Below are 14,680 nucleotides of genomic sequence, written 5' to 3' on the forward strand. Positions count from 1 at the left end.
CCTACTCCTCCTCATTGGTCCCCATCATCATCATCATCCTTCTCCATGTTGCTCCTGGTCTCGTCTGGTCCGGTCCGGCTATGGCGCCTAGTTGCCGGCAATGGCGGGATATTTATAGAAGCGAACGCACGGAATGCACTACCACCGCCGCCACCAACGTTGATAGCTTGTCAGGTGTGCCCCTTAATTTATGGGCCACCGATCACTCCGCCGTGACCTACGACAATCCTCCCACTTCTCCCACTCTGGCCACAGCGGAGCTCACTTCATCGAGTGGCATCGTTACGGCCAGAAAGGGGCACGCAGAGGGGACGCAGAGTATCAAAAATTAATAAATAAACCCTGAAAGCGATGCATAAAGAGCGGCAATCGGCTTACCACAGTTCGACCGCCGACCCACGACCCCCGAAGGCCTCTCCACTGGCCATTGTGACGATGATCTGGTGGCCGGGGTCATAATTTAAACATCTTCGCGTTTAAATTTCGGCTCGCTGTCACATCCTTCATTGGCTCGGGAGGTTCGCGATCGAGGACACCGAGTTGACATCCGCCACCGAAAGACTCGTGGGCCTCCAAAGCCAAGCTCAATAACGCGGACGATAATACCGCACGAGAAGCGTAAATGAACCCGTCGCTTACAGGATACTCGGTGTTCCGGAGCCACTACCAGTGCTCGTGACCTACTTCCGCTCGCTCAATTTCCTCGCTAATTAGCTAGTAAGCTGGTTGGAGTTAATGAACGATGATCGTTTGCTGAGCTGCTTAAAACAAATACGAAATACTTCCCTTTTTTGGATTGGCCGCTGGCGACTATGGAGTGTGGACGACCACATTGGGCATGCTAATGGGGTGTAGGTTGGCGGACTTCTTACCTCCGGTACCTTAAGCGCAGAACTCGTGCAGAGCAGAGCATTCGTCCATTGTAGCACCGTACGTTACCAACCTAAACCTGTTCCTGTGCTGGTTCCTTCCACCATGACTCACACGCAGAAGTGTCTTAACAGCTAAGTACCCTGTCCCCTTACCCGTTACCTACCGAATTAGCGTACGGATAGTCGACCTGGCGCATCACGCCGCCCGCCTTTTCCAGATACTTGAGTGTGTTCCGCAGTGAACCACCTCCGCAGCCCTGAGGAGTAAAGGTAGAGGGCCTTTTTGAGTGCCGCATCGACACCTCGGCATCGACCGTCCGGATCACTTGGACCTACCAGATTGCCCTCCGAGGTCGAACAGTCCACCATCTGCTGCTCGCTCACCAGCTCGACGCGCCCAATGTGCTTCATCAGCTGCGCGGCGATTGCGTAACCGACGCTGAACGCGTAGCATGAACCGCAGGACTTTTGATTGGCGGCCTCCGTCTTAAAGCCCTTTTCGCGCCAATCCAACGCCTCCGGTATGGCACCGGCCTGGCGCACCAGCTCGTCCGCGATCGTTTGTCTTACCTTGCGGTGTGTGTCCGTCTTTAGCCTCACCAGCCGCTTCCGGTACTCGCTGTTTGGCTGCAAATGCCCGACAAATGGTGGAGAAGATGGTCCTTGGCTTATGATTATGACGTTATTTTCATTCAATTATTCCCTGCTGCTCGCCCCGACTAGCCCGACTGTTGGGATTGGTTGCCGGACACATTCCATTATTTCTGCACGGATCGTTTATAATGAAACGGACGAGGCTCGATTAACTTCCCATAATTGAATTGTTCCCCTGCTGGCCCCGTACCATCGGCTAACGGATCGACTTACACCGGCACAATCGTTGGGCAGAAGCAGAATAGCAGTAGTAGTAGTAGTAGTAGCAACACCAGTTGGAGCTGCTTCACGAGGCAAAGGATTCGATTTCAACCACATCGAGCACACATCGAGTAGGGCTTCGCTTCCATTAAGGGAACGATGCAATGGATCTTCTCGATTCTCGTGCGAAGAGCGAATGTGCAACTGTAACTGGGGAGCACACGGTACACACTTCACACACAGTCGTAACGGTCTGTTGGTGGGTTTCCCGTTGTTCGTTTAGGTTTGTGCTGGTGCAGCGTGCCGCACGTCGGTACGTTACAGTCACGTATTGTTGGAATAGAGAACCGCGCGTGTGTACATCAGGGGCGCACCACATTTGCTCTCGTTCGTTTCCCCGAAATACATGCAATCGGATGCCCGGTTGGGGTTTCCCAGGGCTTTAAAGAAACGGTCGAAGCACGACGCTGTTTAAAGCCGGTTCTGTTTAACCAGTACCGAGGACTTGAGGACTTTTGGAGGAACAACTAACGGATGACACTTGCCCATTTGGGACGTGGAGTGTTGTCACCAATGGACGGTACAAGATGAATTCCATGAAACGAAATGCCTTTTAACACCGCGGATGAGGCGACGATAGAGGCTCAAAATTGGCTTTTTCCGACAATGGTTGGCGTGCTGGTATGCCTGACGCAGCGAGCCGCGCAATGTCACGTCACCAGCAGCGAGACAATTCTGCACAAACAATGCACCTCCTCATAGTCTGCCCTTCTCCCTCCCCACCTTGATTCTGGTACACTCGTTTCACTTACTTTACAACATAAAATGTTAACGAGATTCGGCTGCTAGAGGAAGCTCCAGAGGACTTCGGTCGTATTCCTGGGAAAGCCCGCCGGCCGGCCAACCGGTATCGACGCGTGATGGCGCTCAACGTAACATAATAAACTGCAGAAAAGGATTCGTTCTTCGGCGCGTGGTTGGGCGCCAATCTCCTTCCCAAGATTCCTGCCGGGCATGCAGGTATTACGGCTACGGGTTTCACGCAATAGTCCGTCGTTCGTGGGAGATGTTGTTTATCCGGCCCCACACCACGCGTACCGCCGGTACACGGATCGTACCGGATCGGCTCATGCAATTCTAATTATGCTGAAACCGAAATTGCCCGCCTTCCGGCGTTCGAAGGTCATAAATATTGACAACGAGAGCACCGTGCGCAAGGCACGAGCTTGGTTTCTCGCGTGTGACGCATGCCGCATGCCGCATCCGGCGTACCCGCGGTTGTAAAATGGCGCCTCTTTTTATCCTCCCTCGAAAAAAAAAGCCCCACGGACCGACGGCAACATAAATAACATCCCTCTCCCCCTGGCCACTGCGATGAGATGAGGAGAGCCCACTACTACTACTACTACTCACCATATCGGCGAACGCATTCGGTGCCAGTCGGAAGCGGCTCTTGCCGGCCTTAAACTGCTGGTTATGCTCGTTGATCTCCTCCAGGTTGTGTAGGAAGGCGGATCGTCTCCGGTCGGCCCGGTACTTGGCGTAGTATCGTTTGTGGTGCGATTGCTGTCAACGCGCCCGAGCGAGAGAGAGAGTCAAAGTAGCCGCGATGAGAAAGGGCACAAAAGGGCACGATGTTATAAGGTATCGTCTTGGTAACCGTAAGATGATGATGATGATGATGATGATGGTGATGGTTGGTAGCAGATGGTTGCTTAGAGGCGAATCACGAAACACACAATCTCGCGGACTTACCATGTAGGATCGGAACCGCGTGTCACCGGGGTCGGGCGATGTGCCGTTGTTGACCTTCGCCACCGGTTTCGAACCCACTTTCGGCGATGGATCCGGTTGCTGCCTCGATGCTCCCACGATGGTCCACTCGGTACCCGGAACGGTTTCCAGTTCCTGCGAAAGTGAAACCATGCCACCGGAACTACCATCGGAACAACGCTTTCCAGTCGGTGGCAATGCGGTACCAACCGGTGGTGCTTTTACGCCCGGTACACTCCCGTGGTTCACTGGCATGATGGTGGTGGTGGTGCTTGTGGTAGGCCTGACCGTTGGGCGTCGTTTCCGTTGCGCGGTTACACCAATCTGTGGCCAAGCGGTGGTCGCGAAGAGCGCCAGTATTAGGCAAACTTTCGGCAGCCAGCGCATGCTTGCTTCCGGTTCCGGCTGCGGATCTTTATCGAGCACTCGAGATTGCTCTTCAACACGACCGCCTTGGGAGCTGATCGTCTGCCGACTGGCGCTGACCATGCGTCCGCGTTCCGTCGCTGGCCAGCGGGACTTTTTATTGATATGTTATGAGTTTCGCTGTTCGGTTTTGTGCCCTAACTACGGCCGTGCCGATGACGGATGTGTTATGCTGGCGCGATTTTCAATTAACAGCCACAATACCCCCGGTAGTTTGGGGCTGTCCATCCGTCTGCGTTTGGCTCAGCAAATAATCGAGCAAAACGATCGGTGCCATGTTCATCGAATACACTGAGAAACAAGAGTGCTGACCATGGCACATGGTAGACGGCATGTAAGCGCTCAATGGTTGTCACCGTGCGGCGACAGGCGACCGAGTGCCGATCGTGTTCACCTTTGTCCGCCACTGTAACCTACTTAAATTGACAAAAACATTTTCTTTCGAAAATAAAAAAAAAGGAAACGATTTTCGTTCGCGAAACGCTTGGTCCCGATGTACATTTGCGCTTGCCACGCTTCTTTTACTGGGGGAGGAAATGGCTTTAGCTACCTAGCCGAGGGAAAAGTGTGTTAATCATCAATTTGTCATAAATTATTATTTGCGTATGGGGACCCTATACATGGGTGGCTTGTGTGACGCACGACCCGTACCCGAACCGAGTTCCGGAACATCATTAAGCTAAACCACCCGTAGCGGAGCAGTTCTAGGACAACTAACCTGGATGCTTCCCACGAAATGTGTTCCGCGAACGGGACAGGGTCCATCAATCTAGCCTAGACAGATTCATTGCCGTGTTTTGAATTGTGAAACGTGTGTGCGCGTCTCTACTTTTCAACACCTCCAAAATTGGGGACGCACCCGTTTGTGGGACACCTGATTGGCCTGTTGGCCAAATGCTGCAGCACCTGCGGGCAGCGATACCGCGGCGGGTTAATTATGAAGAATTTGGTAACTTAGGTTCGGGAGCTTGGTGCAATTATGAAAATTTGACAAGCACCAGTCCCTATTGACACAACAGCATCAGTAGCAGTAGTAGGTGTGCCCACATAATTAAGAATACCATCCCTCAGGAGCGCACCAACAGCAGCTGTGACAGGCGCCATGGTTTGAAATAATAAATTTTGTTTTTACAGGGTGATCATGCATTTTTGGGAGAGGAAGAGTAGGGAAGAACTGTGTACCAACGTTTCTACGATGCTCTCCGAAACCGTAGCGGTACCGAGTGCTGTCCATCATTATATCAATTCGGGAAAGTGACACGGTGCGTGGGACTCCCGAGAGATGATGAGCTACTGTTGCCTCTGGCACTGCTGGTGAAAACTCGCGAATGGAAAACAATACAGCGCTTCCCCGACCCCATGGCCGGAAGGGATGTTAAAAGCGTGTCATGTACGGCGTGACACACATACATGTTTCGACAGCTTCCGGGAATTAGCACCCGCTACCCGGTGTCTGAGGTGTTGGCGGTGGTACTGAGGTGTTGGCGGTAGTCACCGTGTCTACACACAATCCTTTTCCGGCTTTTACTGTCAGTTGTCACACAGGAGTGGGTTGCCTTGGAATTCGTTATTAACAGAACGTTTGAGTAATGCGTCGGTAAAACCCGGCCAAACGGTTACAAAGGGTTAATTAGCGTTGCCCGGTTGGTCTCATCAGCACCAACGGATGACTGATGCTGCATCGAGAGAGATCGAAAAAATGTCATTGAATGTCATTTAAATTATTCATCGCATTGCGCACTGGCTGTGATGAAACATTTATTCGCCGGTCCAAACTGGTCATCGTATCCAGTGGTTTTTGGCGCGATCCTTCGGCGGATTTGAGTCGATTAAAGGGGGAGTCCAATGGATGGTGGGCAGCAGCTTAGTGGCTTGCCGTTTTAACCGTTAACAAGTACCACTTCATTACCTCGAAACCGCGTGGCGGCCGTACCAGCGAAGGCAGCTCGGTAACATAATTGGGCGAAAGATTTATGAAGTGCCATTTGCATACTCGGCGAAATGACCGCCTGCATGGCGCAAGGGTGTCGTTCTACTGTGGTGTCCGTTTTATGTAGGAGTAGGAACTAAGTAATTTGATAATCAAAGTTGATGCGTTGATGTTGCATAAAATTCCATGTTGTCTGCTTTGCAGAAGTAGACTTGAAGAAGTCCTTTCAATCTAGTATAGTTAAGCTAGGTATATAGAACAGTGCATACACAAAGTATGTAAATTACGCGTACTAATTAAGTAACTGGAGAGTTTGCAAATAAGACCGCCATCTAGTGATATTTTGCACTATCGATCATCCTGATACTAGATGCTGAGCTCATGAATAATTCACTAAAAAGTGCAAATCGCTTAACGATCAAACGGCGACCGCAAAGTAAAACACTCCCTGGTGCTGCTGCTGCGAATCGATGACACCAAGAAGTCAGCTGAAATCTCGGTTTTTTTTGCTCTCCAACCCCCTCGCCGGTTGGTGGTGGCGCTTGCAGCGGCTTGCTGGGCCAATGGCAGGCGAATGGTGTGAAAATAAATAATAGCAAATTTATTTCTCTGCCCGACTTTTGTATCCCGGGGTTCGGTGGTGGTTTGGTGGCGCTCCCCCTTCACACAACCTCTCCGGACCGGATAATAAATTTGCTTAATGATCAATCGATCAACCGAACAACACACCAGCACGCACATGCCCGAGCTCATTGAGGAGCGCGTTTTGTAGAGCGCGTAACGTGGTGACTGAGCCGAGCACACCGTTTGCATACCAACACACTAACTGGCGGCGAGCGGACAGGGGGCGGCCAGGAAGGGCTCATCACGATGACAAATGCGCAAAAATTCGTTCGTGCGTGCGTGCGTGCGTGCGGAAGAGCGAAAAGGAAAACCCAATTCGAGTAATTGAATCCAACACGCAGCCAATGCAATTTATTTATCTTCATGCCACCCCTCTCTCATCTCTTCTTCGCCTGTGACCGGCGGTCACCAAATAGGCGCCATCAAGCGCCATCAGAGTTCACACCAAAGGGAGGTTGTTTTTTTATTTTATTTTTTTCATTGGCCACCCTCAAACCGCCACCCCACACTGTGTGGTTTTTAATGCTCTGCCCGTGCCGTTCCTGCTCGAATGGAGATGGTGGTGGTGATCCGGGCACATCATGAATCAATAGTGAGTGTGAACGAGGAGCGTGTCAAATGGGGCGCCCCCGCGATGAGTAAAGTGGAAACCAAATCAAACATTAAATAAACAAATTCAATCCTCGTTCACTCGCGGAGGGCTGGAGTGTTTGTGTGAGGTTGCTAATTGAGTTTAATTTATGGCCACTTGGATGTACCCTCTTGTGTCCGATTTCTTGTTTGGCGTCCTTCGCCGAGGGACGGCAAGTAATGGACCTGCGGTTGGTCCCTTTTTTTTGTTATTTTGGTGAAGACATTTCGTCGTCTGTCCGCCTTGTCGCGTGTCCTTTGTCAGCTCCTATTACAAGCGGCACGTCGGAAAGCGAGTGTTTTGCAACACCCGAGCGGAGTTACGCGAGGAAAACTAATGCTCAAACAAGCCGCCTCCATCATCAAATTTTTGAAACCTCACATCCGTTCCAGTTCCGCACCCAAGGCAAACACCAACAACATCCCTTGTGGTAGCAGCCCGTTAAAAAAACTGATTCGGAAAGATGTGAGGCCCCCGGTCGTCGGTGGCCCTTCTGGCCCAGCAAATGTTTACGCTTGCAACTTCCCTTTTGCGGACGTCGTCGGAAGGAGGTCGTTTAGTAGTGCTACCGGTACCGAGTGGCACTACTTGGATGTTTGCCCGGCAACCATGCCTGGATGCACCCGAAACCAGAGCATCAAAAGTTGATTTTAACTAGCTCACCGCTTGCACCATCGCAGCAACCTCTCTGTCGCTACGGGGCCGCCTCGTCCGTAGTAAAAGTTGGCTCATAAAGCGCCACTTCCGGTTGAATTGAAATTCTAGAGCGACTGATGGACGGTTCCGGGAGCATAACCGAAACCACCGCCACAAAAACCACCATCGTATCCGCTCGAAAGGAATCCAATCAAATCGATCAAACGCACGGGAACGCGGGTGGCGGCTGACCGGACTTTCCGTTTCGTCATTTCCGACCAACGAGTAGCTGGACTGCGAACGGTGCGCGCGGTTCGATTGGAAGGTAAACAAACGTTCAAAATTATGATTCCAAGTGATTGGCCTCGGTGCGTTGATGATGATGCTGTAGCAAAGCAATGCAGCAACGACCGAGGTTTGAGCATCGCGAGTGCGTCGTCCAGTCTTTGCAGATTCCTTAAGGAAAATACCAGTAGTGGTACCTACTTGGCCTGACTTTTTCGAGGAAAAATGCTTTATCACTGCTGCCCAACTTTGTCGGCAAGTTGCGTCTAGTGGTTGCCCCGCTCCGCTCAAAGTATTGCAGCTCGAGAGCTGATTGTGGTCTACGTTGGAATTGCCGAGCAGAGCGAACCTGAAGAGGGCCCTTTGTATGCAAAGGGTTTATGGCAAGTTTTGCCGGCTAGCTGTAGGTTGTCGAAGCATAGTTACGAGAACGCCGCAAACGTTGGCGAGGCCCCCTTTGGTTTCGCTTCTAATTAAATTCCGATGTCTTAGGCAATTTCCCGGCCCACTGAACATAATGCAACTCTCATGTCAACCGCTAAAGATGCCATCAATCGTTTCCTTCCGGCGGCGTACACATAACTCACGCACGCGCTCACCCTCTCCCCCGCTCCCCGCTGGAGTTGGAACCGCAAACGGAAAACGGATTGGCGGGCAATTTGCATCCTCCCGCGATGGGGCTGTCAGACCCCGGTGCTTCAGGTGCGAATCGCTTTTCTCACGCCGCTGGTGTGATGGTGTTTGACCGGGCCAAGCAGCATGGCTAAAAAAAAGGCCAAGACAGGCCTACTCTTAAGGGCAGGCAGGCAGACAGACAGAGCGGCACAAGCTGCACATCTGCATCGCCATCATTGCAGCGTGTGCGCACCAGCACCGGCATCCATCATGCACCGTTTGACATCTGAATAGCTGTTAAAACGCCGCACACGCCGCGACGCCCCTTTGGTTGGTTGGTAGGTTGGATGGATGTGGGCACTCTTACCATTCCCCGCGATCACGATCCTCGCTCGGTCATCTATGCCGCTCGGTTTTCTTGAGGTGGTGCGGAGTACGCAGATAAATCACATGCTCTCGGCAGGGGCTGGGGTGGCTGCATCAGCTGCATCAGTGCACCGGTACGAGAGGATGGAATCTGTGTCGTGCTTTGCACACCGAACGTTTGCATCATCCGTGCCAGGGGAACCCCCATTTTAAGGGCTAACGGCATGCCAGTCCGGCGTAACACAGTCGGGGAAACGAGACCCACTGGGTGGTACTGCTTTTGGTGGAGAGTGTGCTCGTGGAATTCAAATTTGAATTGCAATGGACGAAAAAGGGAGCATCCACGGGTCGGTCGGGCGAAGAAGGTGCCTGCTGTATGTTGTGACAATGTAGCTTGTTTGCTTCATCGAGACATCACGGCCACCACCGAGCCGAGGCAGGCGAGGTCGATCACGATCGCGACGATAATGGAGAAAGTTGAACCTGGACCTGATTGCTCGCGATTGTCGGCATATAAAAGACCCGGGGGGGGGGGGGGTGACGTCATTTGTTTTGACATTTGAGCGCTCGATTTGACACTGCTATTGTTATAATTCGTGGGGTCGTGGGTCTCAACCATATTGCGCCACAGGTTGCAGTGCGATACCGCAGAGGATAGCTGATGATCCAGCGAGGATCTAAATGTTCCACTGTCTCTACCCAAATCGAAGCAAGTCAACTCCAGCGCATCGTTTGATGGAATAGAATCAAATTGATTTACAATATCGTTTTAAAAAGCAAAAGAAAGATTCCATTCTCGCCCACTCCTGCGTCGTGGAAAGCATTGGAACGAATGCAGACCCAATCATTCGTACCGACTGGCGGCAGCATTGGTTCGGTTGCAAGATGGTGGACCGTTGTGAAGGATAGTTATGATTTATGTCTCCCTCGTACCATCATCGTCCAAGCAGCTTCTCCGGCTGCCGCGGGCAAATCATCCGATTGGCTAATGGTGAACGCCACCGTCTCCAGCCGATGGAAATGAGAAGCAATTTTTCGCCCGGCATGCCGACTGCAGCGACTGCAAACTTGCTCAGCTGTGCTCTAAATGGATCGACCGGGGCACTTATTGATGAGCCACGGCATCCATCATCATTCCAGATAATTCATTATTGAGATGTTGTTGCATTCGTTATGACGTTTCTGCTCGGGCCGTTCTTTGCTGTTTCCCTACGTGCTACGTGCTTTGATGCCGAGCCAGGGCAGGGGGTATCATGTATCTTATGATAAAATCCGTTCCGTGGCGTTCGTCTAGACGCACTAAATCATATCGGAAGTGGGATGTCGTAGCCAGTCGTTTGGTGGAACAGACAGAGAAGATAGAAAACTGAACTGGAATACATAGCGGATATCCATAGTAACTGTCGCAATATGTGTTTGCAAATGAAGCTGCTCGAAATCAATCTCCACAGGAGAGGTACAAATTGTCAACCGCCAGCGTATGGTGTCAGCAATTGGAGGGCAAGCAACAAACATCGGTTTTCTTTTTCCCACGGTCATACGGTCCCATCTGGTGGGCTAGTTCTAATGAATTCTCCGACTCCGTGGCCTAGATACGCACGCTAAGACGCTTCGACAACCCCCGCTCAGCGGCCGCTAGTCGGCTGTCCTTAATGAGCTACCGAACAAACCAACGCATTGTGCTCCCAGTTCAACAGCGGTTAACCGACATAATGCTGCACGGAGCGCGTCGCGGAAAAAGAACGAGCAGCAGTTGATTTCGTCGTTGACGCTTCGCACAGCCACCCTTCCGCCTCTGCACCACCACGCCCCGTGTTCTGCTTGACAGATTTCTCTAACGTCACTTTTGTAACGGAGCATGATGATGCACCCGGCATGTATGATGTATTTGCTTGCGTTGGTCCCACGTGTGCGACTCCCAAGAATCCCACTACGCACAAAACGGATTCTTCAGCTCGGATCCCAAAACATCATCGTGATGTAATTCTGGTTTCAAGCGAAGCAAACGCTTCCTGCCCGTATTTACTTGGTCGCCCTTTTTGCCCGCCAAGGCCAATGAATTGTGAAATCGGTTAGCTCCATTACTACCACCGCTTCGTGTGATCGTGAGTTTCATTTCTTCACCCGGCAGATGAACCGAAGCAGCCGCTGGGAAACGGACTGTTGGACGGCGACAGCGAACTGCTTTGGGTTGTGGCCTGCAGGAGGCATGTGGCAGCGATACGGATGTCATGACCAGCCCTGAGGTGACTGAGGCTTTCCCAGCTCGTGTCATGTCATGATGTCCCAGCATCTCTGAGCGTTGACGGCGCAATGTGATGGGTTGGCGGACACACACACACACACACACACGCACACGCACGGTTCACGGAATTGTTTGATTAATGGGCGATAGGCTGTAATTGTGCCGGCCGGCCGTGTACCGTGTGGCCACGAAACATGGTCAAGTCATTCCAGGCGGCGCACCACCGCCACCGAAACTCGTCCGAAATGCCAAACACGCGCAACATAACTAGCACGGTCGAAAGCCGGAACAATGATCGCTCTGGCTAGCGAACGGAGAACAGTTTTCTCCAGTCGCTAGGCAATGTCCTGTCCGTGTTCTCCCAACGGCTGCAAAAAGGCATAGCATCTTGCGGTGACGGCCAGTCGGTTGTACTTGCCGGCCAGCCAGCCAGTCCGCCAGCCATCTAGCACTCTGGCCCGTGTGCTAGACGAAACAATCAGCCGGAACGGCCACACTCGGTTGGCTGGAATTACCTTAATAGGAAAATTGATTGTAAGTATCAATCAATTGCAGTGCTAGCATGGCCGCGGACATACACACTCAACGCGCAATACTATGGTCCGTGTGGTTTACTGCATTTCTCATTGTCATTGGCTCGCCGAGGTCTTGCAGGATGGGCAGTGGCGTCCAAACGAGCAGCACACGACGACGACGACAAGCAGTAGTACTGCCATTTTGGAGCGTCCACGATATGGTACTCCCCATATGAATTATTCAATTTCCGAGGCAAATCTGTCACGTTGGCAACAGGCTTTGGCTGACGAAACCATTCAACGAGACGAGCAGCAGTCCGCAGCAGCCAGGGTCCGTGTAATGCTTGCATTTACATTGCTTGCGGTAGGCCATGATGCTCATGCCGAACGGGGATGACAGAACGAGAGCAGAGCTCTAGATTTCGTTTGAATGACGCGTCAACCACAGGATGACCGGCTGCCTAAAGGGGCGGGAGGGGGGAGGGTGTTGCATTAGCATTCGCCCAAAAGAGCCCCAAGAGTGGTCGAGTGAAGGGTCGGTTTCAGGTGGAAGTGAACCTAATACCGCAACAAATGCTATGGCTCTATGGCCCCAAAAAAGGGACCAGCAGAAACATATTCATGATCGAAGGCCCTCGAAATGGTCCCTTCGATGTTGGGCTGGAAAGGAGGGTCGTCGTTTCTCTTGTTTGGTTTTCTTGTGTCCGCCGTCCTCGAGCTTAGACCAAATCGATGTGGCATAATCAGTTATGGTGACGGTGATGGTGAGGTGACGAACCAGTCGAGGTGTTTCTACTGGGCTCCGTTGGGACTTACGTAGCGGTTATCGTGATCAATTTATCACGGTCAACGCACATCGACGAGGGATAGAAAGAATCGCTCTTCCCTAGAACTCGGGCAAAGCTCTGGTTTACTTTGGTTAGGCGTTTGGTCCTAGAAACACAACGCGTACAAGATGTTCCTAGTAAAAGGGATAATGTATTCCTGGTACTAAGGCTCTTTGATGTTTGTTAGGTTCTTCAACTTCACACCATTCCCTCATCTTCCTTAAAGTGGTCTGAATAAAAGGATTGCATATCAAATTGAAAGCAAAAAAAAAAACAACCATATGGGTTTGAAAACATCCGGAAGAAGGTATCATCGATGCAATGCTATGAAAAGATATCTTCACAAGGATAAGGATGATGTATAGGCTGTGGAGCCTCGGTATGAAAGCGAGTATTTTGGGATTGAATTCTGTGCTGATGATTTGTTGCACAGAATAAAAAATGAAATCCAGTTTTTAATTCGGAACTTTTTTTATTCGGCATCTGCATCTGAACATGATCCCAAATTTCTAGGGTAAATCTAAAGCTTGCGAACTTGCAGATAATGAGTGCTTATAATTGGAATTTGAAAGAAATGGAAGCTATTCCGCCGTCCGCAAAAATATACCGAGAAGTTACAACACCTGATGTCGCGACAACTTTCACTGTGAAGGTGAACCAATCTATATTTTCAATGAGTAAATTCAAGCAACACATTGGCCCCTCCTCGAATACGGGTCCTCGCCAACCGTCAAACTCACTGCTTGCAGCCCCACAAACCGCCTTCTGCTTCTTGCAACAAATTATCCAACTCCGTTTTTTTTTCCAAAAAATACCCACAATGTCTTGAATGGATCGAATTAATTAATTTCCACTCGCCTTCCTCCTTGCCCCCGCTTCCCTACGCCTTCCACATCGATGCCGAACGCCAGATGTTCGATTGGTCCGTCCACCCATTCACCGATTTTCTCCGAGTTGCTCCGTGCGAACGGAATCGACAACATAAGAAACTCCCGAATTCTTGACAAAGTTACAGTGTAGACCAGCAACATACACACACACACACACACACGCACTCTTGGTTCACATCGTGGTTTCGCACAGCACGGCACGGCACAGCACAGCTGATCCGCATTGCATTGTAAACGATCCGCTCCAACCACCGGCGAAACATAAATTCATGACCGTGAGCATGCTGATGGAATCCGATCGAACGGGAAGTCGTGACGGCGAAGAGAGAAAAGGGAAAAGAAAGGAAAGCATCTTTCGAGCCGGGCGGCAGTAAGTGCAAAGGCTGATCGCGCGCGACATAAAAGATTGGATGGCCAGCCAGTCCCGTGCGCGAGTTCCGGTTCGCGGTGACGTTGGTACGAATGGGGACGAGAAAGGATAAAGGGGAAGTTCTTTGCACCGACCAAGTTCGAGAAGAGCGCGAATTCGGAGTGTGTGTGTGTGTGCGGGCAAGAGAGTGTCAAGATCGTGAAGGTGACGATAATTGCTTTATTGGCATCTTTTCGCCGGCGCGATGCGGCATATCCAACATTCCACTCCGAATCGAACCGAACCGAGCTTCATTGTGTGTGACCGTCCCGTTCCGCCTTTCCGCTCCTTCACCCCGCCCTTTAATATCCATTTAGTGAGGTATCTGTTTGTTTGCCACGGTGTCGATTTCGATTCCGGTCGCCGGCGGCCAACTTAACGCCGAATCGAATCCCTCCTTCTGTCCTCCTTCTCTGTCACGATACAGCTTCCCGCAGTCAGCGTCATTTGGGTTGCGCCATGTACGGCGAGTGGATTCGGTTTCCTTCTTATGTTGCCGATTTTATGGTTGATGAATTTGTTTCATCTTTACGACCGTTTTCCCTCCAACAATATCGCCACCAACTCCACTCCCTCTCTTGCCCTCGCCTTCCTTCCATGCCATCGGTACACGCATTGCTCACACCCGGACGTAAGACGCCGTTCGGTCTCGGTGCGATCCGAACCCTCGTAAAAGGCTTATAGGCGTCGGCGGACGCACTATCGTGAGCTAGTCAGCAGGCCAGAGTGGTGGCCGGGATTGAAGACAGCATTAAATTAATGTACGAATTATGTAAACGTC

The 14,680-nt window shown here is 51.3% G+C and overlaps 1 protein-coding gene across 1 annotated transcript; it reads right to left on the bottom strand.

The window, feature by feature from the left end:
- Positions 1–1,021: 1,021 nt before the first annotated feature.
- On the bottom strand, positions 1,022–3,989 carry LOC125951664 (cathepsin L2-like). Its single transcript, XM_049680628.1, has 4 exons — positions 3,483–3,989; positions 3,141–3,293; positions 1,209–1,499; positions 1,022–1,129 (listed from the first exon to the last, which is right to left on the bottom strand). The coding sequence occupies exons 1-4, from the start codon at positions 3,987–3,989 to the stop codon at positions 1,022–1,024; spliced, it is 1,059 nt and encodes a 352-aa protein (XP_049536585.1).
- Between the last annotated feature and the right edge of the window lie 10,691 nt (positions 3,990–14,680).

The sequence above is a fragment of the Anopheles darlingi genome, chromosome 2, assembly GCF_943734745.1.
Source record: "Anopheles darlingi chromosome 2, idAnoDarlMG_H_01, whole genome shotgun sequence".
Lineage (NCBI taxonomy): Eukaryota > Metazoa > Arthropoda > Insecta > Diptera > Culicidae > Anopheles > Anopheles darlingi.

Bases quoted from the DNA above. Each gene is read 5' to 3' on its own strand.
- LOC125951664 (XM_049680628.1), bottom strand. From the start codon at position 3,989: ATGGTCAGCGCCAGTCGGCAGACGATCAGCTCCCAAGGCGGTCGTGTT. The intron at 3,294-3,482 runs GTAAGTCCGCGA...GCGCGTTGACAG, and splicing joins CGCGGTTCCGATCCTACATG to CAATCGCACCACAAACGATA. The intron at 1,130-1,208 runs GTAGGTCCAAGT...TTTACTCCTCAG, and splicing joins CGACCTCGGAGGGCAATCTG to GGCTGCGGAGGTGGTTCACT.